The sequence below is a fragment of the Zootoca vivipara genome, chromosome 9 (genome assembly GCF_965207765.1).
Source record: "Zootoca vivipara chromosome 9, rZooViv2.hap1.1, whole genome shotgun sequence".
Taxonomy (NCBI): Eukaryota; Metazoa; Chordata; class Lepidosauria; order Squamata; family Lacertidae; genus Zootoca; species Zootoca vivipara.
This window is the reverse complement of record NC_142592.1, coordinates 18,469,995-18,485,824: the sequence shown is the minus strand read 5'-3', so window position 1 is coordinate 18,485,824 and position 15,830 is coordinate 18,469,995. Positions and strand designations below refer to the sequence as shown.

Below are 15,830 nucleotides of genomic sequence, written 5' to 3'. Positions count from 1 at the left end.
CATTTGTATATCAAGACCAGGGGCAGTGGAACACCTCGATCCCCAAGACCTGGAATCCTAATTTTGCCCAACGTATGGGTGAAAAATGATTACAGTGCTAAAGTAATTCCTCACCTTTCTATAAATGGCAAGGTAAATGGCACAGTAGCGTGTATATTCCCTTATATTTTAAAGACAGAAATATAGTGAGCAACTCATTATTGTGTCAGTTTACAGAAATGCTCGAGTTCCATTACCTTTCATCCTGTGCTAGCCTACTGTGTTTCTTGTAATTTATTGCAAACATTTTGAAGGATAATTCCACTTTGGAAGAGAAAATGCATTAGAGTTAACATTTTGTTTGCCCACTTGCTTTCACCTGATTGCATCTATTCCGAGAGCAAAATGACGGCAGCTTTCATAGTCACAACCCAAAATGATTTAGCCGTAAGACTTTTCTGATGGGACTGCTGCTGATTTGCATTGTCTCGCAGTCCAGTCTCTCTGCTGTTGTCTGATTTCCAAGCCTATCACCCCGAAACTGGGTTACAGGGGCGAGTGTCCAGAAAGCAAAAAACAAACAAAAACAAACTAGATAAAGGTCAACATGCAATGTGTTTCTAATGCGTTGTCAGTCTTCCGTTTTATTTGTTGGCTCGGAAACAAATAGCCCACTAGTATTTATTTATTTGCATGATGCTAGGGGGACCCAGGTGGCGCTGTGGTTAAATCACTGAGCCTAGGGCTTGCTGATAAGAAGGTCGGCGGTTCGAATCCCTGTGACGGGGTGAGCTCCCGTTGCTCAGTCCCAGCTCCTGCCAACCTAGCAGTTCGAAAGCACATCAAAATGCAAGTAGATAAATAGGAACCGCTACAGCGGGAAGGTAAACGGCGTTTCCATGTGCTGCTCTGGTTTGCCAGAAGCGGCTTTGTCATGCTGGCCACATGACCTGGAAGCTATACACCGGCTCCCTCGGCCAATAATGCGAGATGAGCGCACAACCCCAGAGTCGGTCACGACTGGACCTAATGGTCAGGGGTCCCTTTACCTTTACCTAGAGCGAACACTTATTTCCAACTTTATGTGTATGTGCTCTAGACTAGATTCAATTCCTGTTCTAATAGTGAACCACCTTACAATGCAATATTACAATATTAATAGATGTAAAATGATTACTAGGTAAAGTGAAATGGAAAATAAGTATGCATTTGCAAGCCAAGTTCTGCTGACTTGTTATCAAAGGTGTTTGGTGTTTGCACCAAAAGTTTAAAAAATAGTTAACCGTTTAATTCCGGGGGGGGGGGGGTTGTAAATCATTTTATAAAACCGGTGTAATTTTGATAACCATCTAACATGGTTATTTGGAGGAAATAATTATTGGACCATGATTAAAGCTACCATGATTAAGCTAGTTTATATGAAGCATGTTTCCTGTTCCAGCTTCTACATTGAGTGATTACATACTTCTCAGACCAATATGGGTTTGCCTAATATGAAGTGCTAGAGAGAAGGAATGGACTCTCCTGAACTGAAAGCATGCTGCATCTGGAGCAAAGCAAAATTTGCCATGCTCTTGTCTTTTGAGGATGTTGAGGGGTAGTTTGCCCCCCCCCCCGGATTTTGGGAGGCTCCCTCTCACAGAATATGATTGTACACAAGAATTAAACACAAGAAGGAGATAACGTGGTCCTCCATGGCTCAGATTCACTGCTTGTATCCACCAGGAACTGTACATTCAGTACGGTGGCTGAAATTTATTGAAATCCCAGTTGAAATCAGACAGGACCCCACCCTGGTGGATGTCTTGACACCTACTGCAGATTTGTTCCTTCAGTAGGCATTTTAAGTGCTTTTATAGTTTTAACTTACTTTTATCTTTATTGTATTGTTGAATTTGTTTTCCTTAGAGCAGTCATTTACACTTGGTTTCACATCAGTGTTGCAGGATTCTGAGCTAAACCTAAACTTATTATCTTATTATTTTTAATTATAGTTAATGAAGGAATTCCCTCTTCTCAGCATGTTCAACATCCACGAAAATTTGCTGGAAGCTCTGTTGGAGTTACAAGCATATGCAGATGTTCAGGCAGTTTTAGCAAAATATGATGGTAAGTAGAAGTACCTCTTTACAGTGTGGTACCAGTGTGTGTGTGTGTGTGTGTGTGTGTGTGTGTGTGTGTGTGTGTGTGTAAACTGAGAGGAAGAGAGAACAGCTTCCTGTGACAGAATCACTTTAAAGGGCAAAAATCCCAGCTTCTATCAAATGCCGGCTTCTATAGTTCTAAAACAATTCTACATAAGTTGAACCTTTCTTAAGCTTCTCCATCATTCCATGTGTTCCGGACCATTTATTTATTTCATGAAATTTATACATCACTTAGTTGTAAAACAAACAAACAAACAAACAGGTTTACAAAAAGGTAAAATAATAAAATCAAGAAAAAAATATAACCTCCTTAAAGACATAAGAAAGTTAAAAAAACTAAAACAGATTAAAGCTACCTCAACTTTCTAAGCATCTGTGTAGGCTTGTCTAACTCAGGGACAGCTGTGGGCAGGATTCCTACAGCAGGTTGGACTAAATGACCCTCGGGTTCCCTTCTGTGATACATAGTGCCTCCTCTCCCTCATTATCCCATTTTCTTGCTGTTTAACAGTGTGGTTGACTCTTGGGTGACCTTGGAGATGCAAAATATTCCCAATGAATCATCTCAACTTCTTTGTGTCTTGTGGCCTTACAGAAATATTGTCTTCTGGCACAATTAAAGACATCTAAAGTTTCTAAGCAAAGTGCATTTTCTGCCTCTTTTGCTGTCGGCAGCAATGCTGTTACTAGAAGAGGGGTGCCTGGGAGGTCATACCTAGAGGGGGCATGCAATTTTGGAGGAAGATCTTTCCCTCCCATTAGTAAAGGGTAATAGCGTTTGCAGCTCTGGAAACTGCTCACCATGGAAACTGCAGGCAGACAAAGAACATAAAATGTTTCAAGCTTCTGTTTCTGCCTCTTTAGCTGACTTGTTTTAAGAGGTGTTCCAGTATTATTCTCTTCTAATGTCTTAAACCGCAGATTCTAAGGATTCTGTATGCAAGCTTGCTAAATAAAATATGTGCAAGAGGTTTGAGGTTAGGGTTGATGGCTTAAATGCTGCAGAATTCTGGGTTAAATATGCATCTGTTGTTGCTGCTGAATGGCTTTGCTCAGAAGAAATAGTATGGTAAGCTATTTGCAGGATTCAGAGCAAGGGAAAACCTCCCTGACCCTCAGGCCACACTGCAATACTGGATTGTTTGCCATTAAAGCAGCTATTTTTAATGGCATTGAGAGCAAGTTATTCATTAACCTCAAAGGGGGAGTGTGTTCTGACAGTGAGTGCCACTAATTGACTTTGACCTTAATAGCGCAGAGAAAATTGAAATATTAGGGAGGATTTTTGGCTTTTCAATTGATTCCTTTTTATTAAAAATAAAATAAAATAGAGGGTGTGTATAACAGTTTCCAAGGGAACTGTTGATTAAACATTTTGGGTCATATGCAGCTGTGCCTCTATTTGAAATCTTTGACATGGTTGATGCTTCTTCTAATGGATTTTCTTCTTCTTTTGGCAAAGAGGGAGAGGTGATTTTTGCAAATTCCCTGTGCAGTCTCTCATAACAATATTCATGTTGTTTTGGAGGCTCCCACTATCTTCCAGTCTTGGGGGATATGGTGGAGAACGCTTCTCCACCACTTTTTGTTATTGGAGGCATCTATCTGTCCTTTTGGTCACAGCACAAGATTACACCTCTTGCCTTTATGGTACAGTAAAGCTGAGCAAAGTGGGCTAGCCCAATGTTTCCCAAACTTTGTTCTCCAGCTGTTTTTGAACTACAGTTCCCATCACAACTGACCTGCTAGCAAGGAATGATGGGTGTTGTAGTCCAAAAACAGTTGGAGACCCAAGTTCGGGAAATACTGGAGTAGCCAGTGGAATACTGATCCATGTAAACACTACCTGCAAGTAGAACACTAGCTTATCAGGTGAAAAGGTTCTCTCTTACCCTGCTGTGTTAGTTTTATGGTTGCAGGGAGTTTTGATGTGATAACCTGTACATACCATGCACAGGTAAAACTGGAGCATGTGTTAGCCATGTATATCTGGCCTATCTTAGCCATGACAAAAAGCCAGACCTTTTCCAACAAAGACAGAAGGCTCTCATGTCTTCGGGGCCAGATCTCACAGACCAGTTCCCTAAGGAATGGACAGCCTTAAAGAGGGAAGGCTCTGGCTTAGAGCTTAGCATTTCACATCTCTCTTAATTTTCCGCTCTAGGCTCATTGCCTGTGCTGAAGGGTTGACATAGACATTTGAGCTCTGGTGTGGAGGTTCCTTGGGGACTGCCGGTTCCATGAGTACATACTCTTTAATTTCAGGAGTCCCTGGCTGAAGGATCCGAATGTGATGGGACTCTGGCTCAGACCTATTCATAATGCTAGGGGCTGGTCAGTTTCCAGCCTCTCTACTTCCAGTACCACTAATCTGGTGGATTGGGGCTCTAGAGTCCTGACCAGATCATATGCTTCTAAAGTTGAGAGCTGGTGGCAACTGTTAATCTCTGCTAATTATTTGAGAATGGAAATCTTGGCACACTTACATATTAGAGATCCAAGTACTGAATTTGGCAGCTGCTTTTTTCTCTCTAGCTATTGTCATGTTTTGTTCTTTTTCTCTGTATATCTGATTTTTAGCTAGGTTTCCCCTATTGCTTTAGGGTCTTGATATTGTTAATCATTCTACTTGGTTAGTTGCCCTGGGTTTGAGAAGGGCTGGATATCCATTGGTCAAATACATACAAACAGACAGACCAAAGTTTTCAGATTCTGGAATTGGCCAAAGCAATCTGCCATGTTTACATGTGGCAGTAAGCATATATTCATAACTGCGTGATGTGTGAAGTGAATCTTTGTATGATTCAGACTAATTCTTCCAACCATTAATGGTCTGTTTGGCTAAGCATGTTCTATTTTGGTAAACCTGAGTAAAGTTCAGTCAATAGATCTCTCCCTTTTGCCTCTCTGGGGACAACTGAACACTTCAGACTTAAACCCATCTAACAGTAATTCTCTCCTGTTGAACTCCAAGGAACCTTGAGAATACTTTCTCCAGGAGACTAGTTAGGGATCTTTTGATTGGCACTTCTCAGTATCCTCATGAGAATACAATTCCCAGGGCCATTAGAGCTGAGCAAGGAGAATATAGCTGCAAGTTTGTAGTGTAGCTTGGCTCTTTTTCTCAATGGCTTTGCATATGAGCTGAAAGCAGTCTTGAGACACAGAACAAGGTTGATGCAATGGGGCAACCATGCTCACTTAGTCAAGTGTTTCCCCCAGTCAACATGAGAGTGGCAAGAGTGTGTGCCTTCTTCTAACATGCCTGCATGAAGGAAGCAGAACTGTTACCCTCTGCTTATTCTGTTGCTTCAGCCTGGCTTACCAATCCTCAGAGCATTGCTGGGACGATGGACCACAAAGAGGGTAGAAGAGAAAAGGCGGTTCAATTTCCCACACTTGGGTGAAAACAAGCTATTAAAACTTGTTTTCATACTTGTTTTAATATATTGTTTATATGCTTTCAAATAAATAGTATACATTTTGTGTGTTTTTATTGTTGATGTTTTAAATTGACACTTTTCTTAATTGCTTTGGGATGTCTCCTGGGATGCAATTACGAAATGAAATAAATGTAGACCTTGACACCACTTCATACACGAATATGACAGACACATGAATGAACATCAAACATGTTCATCATAGCTGGTAGCCACCTTAGTTAAGTTCAGGTACAGTCCTGGATGTTTCTTCATTGCTTGGCATTATTGCAGTATTGCACGATCCTATTTCCTAAAAATACTGCACATTAGTTGTGTTTAAAAACTCTTCCTCACTACGCTGCCCCCCTCTCAAGAGATGATTTGAGAGGTGCATCTCCCAAGCGGTAAATGTTTGTCAGAGGGTTAAAATCATTAACATTAAGAGATACAGCTTTGACTTTCTTCTACCAACCATTCCAGTTTAGAGGAGATAATTGGTTCCAATCCTTCCTTAATGTGGTTCTAGATAAGTTTCCACGCTTCACAAAACGTATTGAAAATGTATTCATAGATTCTCCTTTAACCATGATCGTGGTTTTTAAACACAAGGAATCTTACGCTTTTTTGTTTTCTTCCCTACAGATATAAGTTTGCCAAAATCAGCCACAATATGCTACACGGCTGCCCTGCTGAAAGCCAGAGCTGTCTCTGACAAGTAAGTCCAGAAGATCACCTGTCCACCAGAATTCTACTCTGCAAACTTGGCTTACATTTAACATTTTTCATTACTGAAGGACCATTCATACTAGTAGGAAAATGTTTTATCATGCCACGTGATGTTTATTTGATATTGTATAATGGAGGCCACTTGAACATGACATTTGTATACTGCATGGATAGTATCAACAATGGTTACCTACATATTACTGCTGTTGTTTTGTTTTTGAATTTTAAAAACAGCTGGTGTTCTCTTAGCCATCTTCTTGTATACAAAATATGACAATTTTATAAACGTAATTTATCCTTACCAGCAGAATAATTGTGTGGGGGGGGGCACATTATTTATTTGAGACAAGTATTGTGAATGTGTAAGTATTTCTGGCAGGCAAATAATGGATTATCTCAGTCTGCAACATAAAAGCTTTCTTAGGAGTATCTTTCTAGAGTGCTCAGCAATTCACACTCTGCTTCTTCAGCTGCTATATTTGTCAGAGATGCAGGGATTCAGCCGTTTGTGGGGGTGCTTGGCACCTTGCGGGATGAGCTCCTAAGAGCCAGATTCTGCTCAGAGGTGGAAGCGCACAAATCCCGAGCAGAAGGCGTCACGTCATGCACATGCTACCCGGGTTCAGAGCACAGCCCAAAGGGTGGGGATGGAAGCAGCATGGGAAAAACCACTTTCCTTCCTGCTTTTTTTATTTTTTGCAGAGACTTTGCGATTATAGTGTATTTGCACTTCGAGACCTAAGTAATTTTTTCCCTTTTCGTTTTTTTTTTTTTTTGTCCTGTAGATCGCCAGTACCATCTGCAACATCTTTCCTCCCTACACAGCGACTCCAGCTTGGGAGGGCAGGGCTAGGTTTGTCACAGCTTTCCCTGTGGTGTCTGCCTGCCAAGTTCAGCTATGGAGTTAGCCATGGGGTGTGAGGTGAGAAAGAGATTGCATGGTCTGGGTATTCCCCGCCGCCGCCCCCCCCCACCTTCCATTCACTGGGGCAGATGATATTTGCCCACAGTATGGGCACACCACTAGGAACGGGTAGAGCTGAAAGTAGATTACCTACTACTGTCGCTGTCCCAGTGGCATCGAGAACTCTAAAGCCTTCCCAAAATATATATATTTCAATTAAAAAGAAAAACAAAAACCTTTGCAACAATTTACTGGCATTTTTTTTTCTTTTTGCACCCCTCCCATGAGGGGTTTTGGTCCTGATTTTAAAAACAAGCACATAAAGCAAATTTAGATTAGCAGACAGAGAGAAAAGAAATTTGACTGCTTATACATTTGCCGCGATAAGTTGCAAACGTGCTTTCGACTTCTGCTGGGATTTTTAGTCAGTAGCCTCTGTGTCATTTGGTTGCTCAGCTTTTCCACTGGAGAGAGTGAAGGCCCCTGCTACATCGATGCTCCTCTGATGCTTTTCCTTGTGCTGAAGTTGACCTCCATGCTTTCTGTTTTCTTTGTTCCATGTAGATTTTCTCCAGAGGCAGCTTCAAGACGAGGGCTAAGTACGGCAGAGATGAATGCAGTAGAAGCTATTCACAGAGCAGTAGAATTTAATCCACATGTGCCAAAGGTGAGTTTATAATGAATTACTGTGGCTGTTTGAAACAAAAGCCAAAATGAACTTCAATGTGGGAGGTGAACAAAGGTTGGGGATTTAATATAGTACAGCAGGGCAGCCAGTTTTATGGGCAGGGTGTACAGTCTTGTCTTTGTCACTGCTGCAACAAGTACAGTTGTCGAAACCTTGAAATCAACCTCTTTTTAAACCTCAGGATTTCTCCCTTTTTTGATCTTGTATAATAGTTCTCCAGTGTGTTTCATACTATTGCTCTTTGAAGACCTTTTTTGGAGTGTCTTCTTACGCCTCTAGCCATTTTCACAAGTGATGGGTAAATTTCCTTTAGCATTTTGCACATTTACATAAGCTAGAATCAAGCTCTCGAGTTGAATACTTCCCTTCCACTTTTTCTTCCATGTTATCAAGTCAGAATTTCAGACTGAGCATAGCTATCAGCTTCGCTTGTGCCGTTGTCCTTAACACTATATTCTTAGCACACCTTCTTGGCCATTTTAAAACTGGCCTGCAGATATAGAACGTAGAACAGCTCTGCAGTTCCTCACCTGTAGCATTTCATACTGCAGATAGAAGATTTCACATTTGCCTCTCACTACTTAATCTAAGAATTTAAGCACTCTGGCGGCTTGGTTAGAGCAATACTCTGATCTGCTCTTTTCCCAGAAATAGAGCGCTGTTTACAGTGCAGGAGCACTCTAGTATAGGATCCCACTTGCAGTCTCCAATGGTACACACCTGGAAGTGAGGTACCATTTTGTTTTTCAGTAGGGAATGCAGGATTTACATCAAGTGCTTAAGACTCGTGCTTCAACATATCCAGGAAAATATTGCCCCACAAATAAGAAAAGGGGGCGGAGGGTTTATTTTTGAAGCACCTTTGCTGAGGTTACATTTTAGCATCTCATTCGAACTGCAGCAATGTATTTTCAACATTGGCCTTTGGCATGCATAGCTAAAAGAAAAGTATGTTTAATTCTTTATAATAATAATAATAATAATAATAATAATTAATAATAATAATAATAAATTTTTATTTATACCCCGCCCTCCCCAGTCAAAAACCGGGCTCAGGGCGGCTAACACCAACAAAACCACAATAAAACATAAATAACAGTAGCTAAGGCTGCAATCCTTCCATGAAGTATAGTCCCACTGAACTAAAGATGTCTTACTTCTGAATAGACATGTATAAGATTGCTCTGCCAGCTGTAGAACTGGCCCAGAGATAAAGTTGCTTCTGAAGAGTAAATCCATGTGGTCTCCGTAACTCAGGAAAACAGCCCCTGCTATCCTCATTTAAGTAATTGGTTTTCCACTAAGCTTGAGGTGCTCCTGCAATTAAAAAAATCAATGTAGTCAAAATGCAGCTTAATTGGTTTATTTCAACCTCTTTTATACTAAGCAGCTCCCTCTTCCCACTTGGGGGATGTAACTGTTTGTTGTTGTTTGCATGAATAGTATTTAATCAATATTTCAAGAAATTGCTGCTTGATTTGCTTTCTGAAACTTCTATCATGGGTTGGTGGGAGGAAGAGGAGAAATAAGGGTAATCTGCTCTTATCTCATATTTTTATTCAAATGTCTTGCAACTTCTTTCTTCAAACAAAATGGCAAATTCTAGCATATGACTCCAGATTTTAATCAGAGCAATATTCTTTCAGTGGATTTTCCCTGTGCATTTTAGTTTCTGTGGAGCATGAGTTAATGAGCGCATGACCCTAGCCTGTGTTCCCAAGGCATTCCTTGTAATGTGTGAGATACAGTTTTAATCATGTACACGCAACATGTTCATCAATATAGGCGCCCTAGGCTATTCTGACAATATCTGCAAAGAGTGGACATGCCTGGCCTTGGGGACACCCAGCATGAGCACTATGCTCATACAGTAAACAGCAAAAAGATTAGTATTATCTCTTGAATAGTTTTAGGCTCACCCTAGCTATAGGCAGTGAAGCAGTATCCAAAATTATTAAACCTCCCAGATAGTGAATATCAATTTAAATGTGAATTTTAAAGAGTCTTATTACAGTAGCATAAATTAACAATTAGAACCATAATCAGAGAGTTATATCTATAATTTATGGTATAGTCAATTTTGTTTGGGATTCTGAAATGTAAGCAACTGATGTTGTTCTCTCTGTCTGTCTGTCTCTTTATATACTGCCCTTCCCCAGAATTGGTTCCAGAATGGCTTGTCCATTACAGTAAAACAATAAAAATGCTTGATGCAGAACTATAAATACAAACTTCAAAGACCACTATAAATTAGGATTTTTCCTTAAGCTGTTATAAAGCTTAAATGGATTAGTGGTACCTCTGGTTGCGAACGATATCCATTCCGGAGGCCCATTTGCAACATGAAAAGGCCGCATCCTGAAGCGTTGCATCTGCGCAGGCCCGTGACTTAATTGGGCGCTTCTGTGCATGTGCAAAGCGCGATTCCGGGTTCTGCACATGCGCACGTGCCAAACCCGGAAGTAACCCGTTCCAGGACTTCTGGGTTCGGCACGTCCGTATCCCGAAAAGACACAACCTGAGGTGGAAGTAACATGAGGTATGACTGTACTAGAAATTTGCAGAACTGATATTCAGAATAGCATGATCCTGAAGAAGCAACTTGGTAGAAATTCATGTGCATGAATGTAATACTGTGTATTACAGTGGTACTTCAGGCTACAAACTTAATTCATTCCGGAGGTCTGTTCTTAACCCGAAACTGTTCTTAACCTGAGGCGCACTTTTGCTAATGGGGCCTCCTGCTGCCACCGGCACGCGATTTCAGTTCTCATCCTGGGGCAAAGTTCCCAACCCGGGTGCAGTCCTATAGAGGTGGGTGAAGCAGAGTCTCACTACATTCAGTGGGTCTTACTCCCAGGTAAGTGTACAGAAGGTGCCAGTCCTATACGGTTACCTGGAAGGAAGTTCCATTCAATTCAGTGAGGCTGGCTTCTGCCAAAAAAAAGGGGGGGTAGGGAATTGCACTGTCAAGACACTTGCAGTGAGCCTTCCAACTCTATATCACTCTTTCATTATCTATCAAACAAGATTAAATACTACCTCAATTAGAACTACCCTAATTAGAATTATTTTTTGCTGTTTTCATAGTTGGCATTTGTCTTTACAAGAGTAAGGTTTTACTTAATAGTTCTCTCTAATTGGCAATGGATGCTTCAGTATACTTGGCATGCTGAAGAACTCTGGATACTTTAGTAAATGAATCAAGTGTAGTTGGTGGTGTCACATTTTGTGTGTCTTTAACTCAAAACAACCCCCCTTCTCCCTTCATTCTGTGTGTAACATTCACAGTTAATGAATCGTGTGTAACTATGGAGATCAAATGTAGGCATTATGTTCATTGGCTCAGCTGAGACTCCAGTGGTTGCCATGAGTTGACTGCAGTGCCCTATTTCTGATACATTGAATAAAAAATGTACCATGTTTCCTGAAAACCGTTATGGTTTGCTGTATTTTTAAGAGCCTCCAGTTGCTTGGTTTTCCCACAAGTGCAGCATTCCAGTTTCGTTTTGTTTTTTTTTTGCCATAAAATGTCTCCATTGTCAAATTAACAACAGTCTTCCAATTTTGACCTAAACTTGTCTGGCAGCTACTACAAAAAGGGTTACTAATTCCTTAAGAAACATGGTCTTTAACTGATAAAACACTCACAGTACCACACAGGAAGCAGGTGCATGCTGGTCCAGTGCAAAATTTCAGGTAGTGACTTTGTTCCTTTGTGACTGTGTGTTGTCTTTCTGTTGCAGTATCTCCTAGAAATGAAAAGCTTGATACTGCCTCCTGAACATATTTTGAAGAGAGGCGACAGTGAAGCAATAGCTTACGCTTTCTTTCACCTTCAGCACTGGAAAAGGGTCGAGGGGGCACTAAATCTCTTACATTGTACGTGGGAAGGCAGTAAGTAACTCACTTTCTTAGATGCATCTGGCAAGTGAATGCCAAATGATGCAATAGCTCATTTTCTTTTGATATGCAAAGCCCTTGCAGGCTACAGAATATTGATTGAATCATGCTAGCACCTGATCTAGCCGCCTTCTTGCAGAAATGGGGGCTCCAGTGCATCGAGTGTCTCTTATGTACATAAGGTTATCCTGCTTGCCAAAATACATAGGGAAGCATGTGCACAGGAGTTCTGTGGCAGGGGAGGAATGTAGTATCATATCACATCATTTTTTTTTTCAAAATGAGAGCAAGAGCATCAAATGATACTGAGAACAATCCTAGTTGTTTTTAGCATGTTTTTATTCTGAAAAGTGTGGCCCAGAGAAAAAAGTTAGAGAACCACTGCTATAGACACTTACCTGGGAGTAAGTCCCATTGAATGAATTGCACTGTTAATATTGATGATACAGCACCTCTGTATTCCTTCAAAGCACTTCACTTCTTTCATTTACATCTCAATTCCTCCTAAAGTTGCAGGGATACTGAGGTTCTGAAATAGGCATACTGTTTTTGTATTATACAGTATTTATTTGAATAGGAATATAATAGTAGATGCATGGAGAATTCAATAATCTGGCTAAGTGGCTAGAAACTATTTACATCAGGATTCATTGAGAGAAGGGATTATATGAATTGCAAATTTAAATATCAAGGAGCTTAACTTGATGTTTACATGATTGTGTTTTATTATTGTGGGAGCCTATATAAGAGGTTCCCAAACTGTAGTCTATAAAGCACAAAGTGTTCTGCAAACTTCATTCAGGTGGTCCATGGCATGTCTGTGGTAAATATTTGTATTGAGTTTAAATTGTATTTTTATTGCTTCTTCTATTGCTCTTGTTGTATAACAATAAGATGAATACTTTGGAAGACAAACTGTAATACAATACAATAAAAAAACATAATAGTCCCTAGAACAGTGCATTACAGTTACTACAATAGGCATAAAAATAATTAAGCAGTCCACCAAGACCACCAGCAATTTTTGAGTGTGTGTGTATGTGTGAGGTTTGGGAACCATTGTCCTACATCAGGCATGTCAAACCTGCGGCCCTCCAGATGTTTTGGACTACAATTCCCATCTTCCCCAACCACTGATCCTGCTAGCTAGGGATCATGGGAGTTGTAGGCAAAAACATCTGGAGGGCCGCATGTTTGACATGCCTGTCCTACATGACTATTTTATAGCAACTGAAAAGTTTATTGATCTTGTATCTAAAGTGCATTACAATGTATGGCTCTGTCACCTTCAAACTGTGACTGTTCCTCTCTTTCCTTTCCAGCTTTCAGAATGATCCCTTATCCTTTGGAAAAAGGGCACCTTTTCTACCCTTACCCCATCTGTACAGAAACAGCAGACAGAGAACTTCTTCCATGTAAGAGTGAAACTTTTTTCTCCTTGTTTAGTTTTTAAGTAACTAAAAAACAGGCTGTGTCTCCAAGTGACCTTCCCGTACAAAAATCCCATACAAAAAACTATCGAGGCTGGGAAATGCTTTACCCCACTGTTATTCAGAGGGGAAATTATGCATAACTAGCTGGCCCTGCCATGTGTTGCTGTGGCTAATCCCTGTAACTGCCCCCACCCTGTGCCGACCCATGGCGTATCCCACCCTCTCTCCCCCCTGCCTGTCCCAACCCATGACGTATCATGCCCCCTGTTCCCCCCGCCCCCGGCTCATCCCTGTGACTGGCCCCACCGTGTCCTGACCTATCCCGTCCCCCTCCTCCCCCCAACCCCCACCCAGACGAGTCAGTACCTTCATTCGACCTAGTTTCTAAAGGCTTTGGCCTAGTATGTAAACGGGAGCTGAGGTGCTGTTGTGAGGGAAGGTTCTATAGGTGTAGTACCAGTGTAGCCGTCGCTAGAGGGTGCTGGTTTGCAACCTGGTTCTTTTCCCAGAATGCATTTTCGTCTGAATGGTGTGTTTTGAAACACAGGGTTTTAGGGTTTTTACCAGACATAGGCGTGACATCTGTCTTTGAAAATGGTACGGGCTTGCTCTCATATTCGCATGCGGCATGTGTCAAAATTTGAACGCAATCGGTCAAGCGGTTTTGGTGAAACGTGGATGCTAACGGACATGGCCAGTTTACATTTTCATATACAGTGGTGCCTCGCTTAACGAAATTTCCGCTTAACGAAAGGTTTTTTCTAGCGGAGGTTGCCTCGCTAGACGAATTCGTTTTACAAAAAATTCGTCTAGCGAATCGCGGTTTCCCATAGGAATGCATTGAAATTCAATTCATGTGTTCCTATGGGCAAAAAAATAAAAAAAATTCAATGCATTCCTATGGGATTCGCTAGACAAATTTTTCGTTATAAGAAAAGACCCTTGGAACGAATTAAATTCGTCTAGCGAGGCACCACTGTATATAGATTGAAAAATAAACCATGCTCATAGCCATTATAATACGTAATCTTTTATGAGAGTTTTGACATGAAGATGGATGTTTAGTTTAGCTAGAGAAGAAAAGGAGGAACTAGAGGAGTGTGTTAGAGCAACAGAGGTCAAGCTCAAGAATCATGCTCTTTTGGTGAACATCTTAGGTGACTTAAGTTTTTAAAAAGGAATCTCCCTAGGAATACTTAAATGAACTGAGAACCAGAATGTTTCAAATAATGTATTTTGCTTATCCTAGCTTTGTGTTTGTTCTTTCCTATCCTAATATTTTCCATGCAGCATTTCATGAAGTCTCAGTTTACCCCAAGAAAGAGCTTCCTTTCTTTATTCTCTTCACTGCCGGATTATGTTCCTTCACAGCTATGCTGGCACTTTTGACACATCAGTTCCCAGAGCTCATGGGAGTCTTCGCTAAAGCAGTGAGTAATATTTCCTCATGCCCTTTTTCTGGATGGATCAAGATTGTGTGTGTTGTGACTGGATAAATAAAATAGGACTGTGAAATTTGGTGACAATTGTGTTCTGGCTGTACATTCAGTCTGAAGGGCTATGATTCTGAGGGTACTATAAACTATATATTTTAAACGCTGTGCAGGAAAACAGGTTTTAATGCAATCTATTTTTGCAATACATTGTATTTTACAGTATAGCCTGAACCATTAGGGCATCATAAAGGTGCAAACCATGCACTGTTTGTCCCTAAGCAAAGTGAATTAGCTGTCTAGTAAACTCTTGCCCCCTATGCTGCAGTTGTTGTTGAGACCCCTGTATAATGTCGCCAATTAAGACTAGTCTATCCAACACCATGATGGATCGTGACAAGTTGTGATAGATCCTCATACAGTGGTGCCTCGCTAGACGAATGTCCTGTAAGACGAATTTTCCGCTATACGAATAGGTTTTGCGATCGGAGGTTGCCTCGCAAAACGATGAGGTTTTTTATGGCCACCGCTTCGTCTTGCGAAATGTGGTCATAAAAACCTCCGATTGCAAAACCTAGGGGCATTCGTCTAGCAAAGGAAGAAGGCAAAGGAAGATCAGCTGATAGGCGCTGACAGCTGTCACCGCCTCTCAGCTGATCTTCCTTTGCCTTCTTCCTGCGCTGCAGTTCGTTCCCCTTTGTGTTCCGCTGGTCTCTGCCGGTGAGGGGCAACCGGCAGAGACCAGCGGAACACAAAGGGCTGTAGCGCGGGAAGAAGGGGGGGAGAAGTGGAGGAACTTATCCGTTCCCCCCACTTCTCCCCCCACTACCACGCCATGGACAGCTGGGAGCATCGGACAGGGCTTCTCCCGCCGCCACCTGTCACACAGCTGCTGCCCGCCCGCTTGCCTTCCCCGAGAAGGCAGTCAGCAGCGGGGGCTTTTTGTCATTTGCGTTCCCCCAAGGGGGAGGCAAATGACGAAAAGCCGCTTCCCACGCCGCACTTCGGCTGGAGGACTGACTGGGCGACACCGGGAAGAAGGGGAGGAATTCCTCCCCTTCTTCCCGCTGTCGCCCAGCCAGTCCCCAAGCCGAAGGCAGTGAGCTGCAGGGGCTGTTCGTCATTTGCCACCCCTTGGGGGAACGCAAATGACAAAAAGCCCCCACTGCTGACTGCCTTCTCGGGGAAGGCAAGC

General features: G+C 41.7%; 1 protein-coding gene and 1 long non-coding RNA gene across 6 annotated transcripts in view; one reads left to right on the top strand and one right to left on the bottom strand.

Moving 5' to 3' along the window:
* ST7 (suppression of tumorigenicity 7) overlaps positions 1–15,830 on the top strand; it is a 93,808-nt gene that overhangs the window by 75,445 nt on the left and 2,533 nt on the right. For 3 of the 5 annotated variants that reach the window (XM_035126666.3, XM_035126668.3, XM_088676506.1), the window contains exons 9-14: positions 1,974–2,088; positions 6,191–6,263; positions 7,743–7,845; positions 11,613–11,763; positions 13,092–13,184; positions 14,493–14,632. In XM_035126666.3, the coding sequence (XP_034982557.1) occupies positions 1,974–2,088; positions 6,191–6,263; positions 7,743–7,845; positions 11,613–11,763; positions 13,092–13,184; positions 14,493–14,632 (675 nt within the window). The remainder of the gene's footprint in view (positions 1–1,973; positions 2,089–6,190; positions 6,264–7,742; positions 7,846–11,612; positions 11,764–13,091; positions 13,185–14,492; positions 14,633–15,830) is intronic. The other 2 variants (XM_035126667.3, XM_088676504.1) reach the window with 1 other exon arrangement.
* On the bottom strand, positions 9,044–12,301 carry LOC148684554 (uncharacterized). The gene is made up of 3 exons (XR_015951712.1): positions 12,168–12,301; positions 11,518–11,618; positions 9,044–9,183 (listed from the first exon to the last, which is right to left on the bottom strand). It is a non-coding gene; the product is annotated as an uncharacterized LOC148684554 (long non-coding RNA).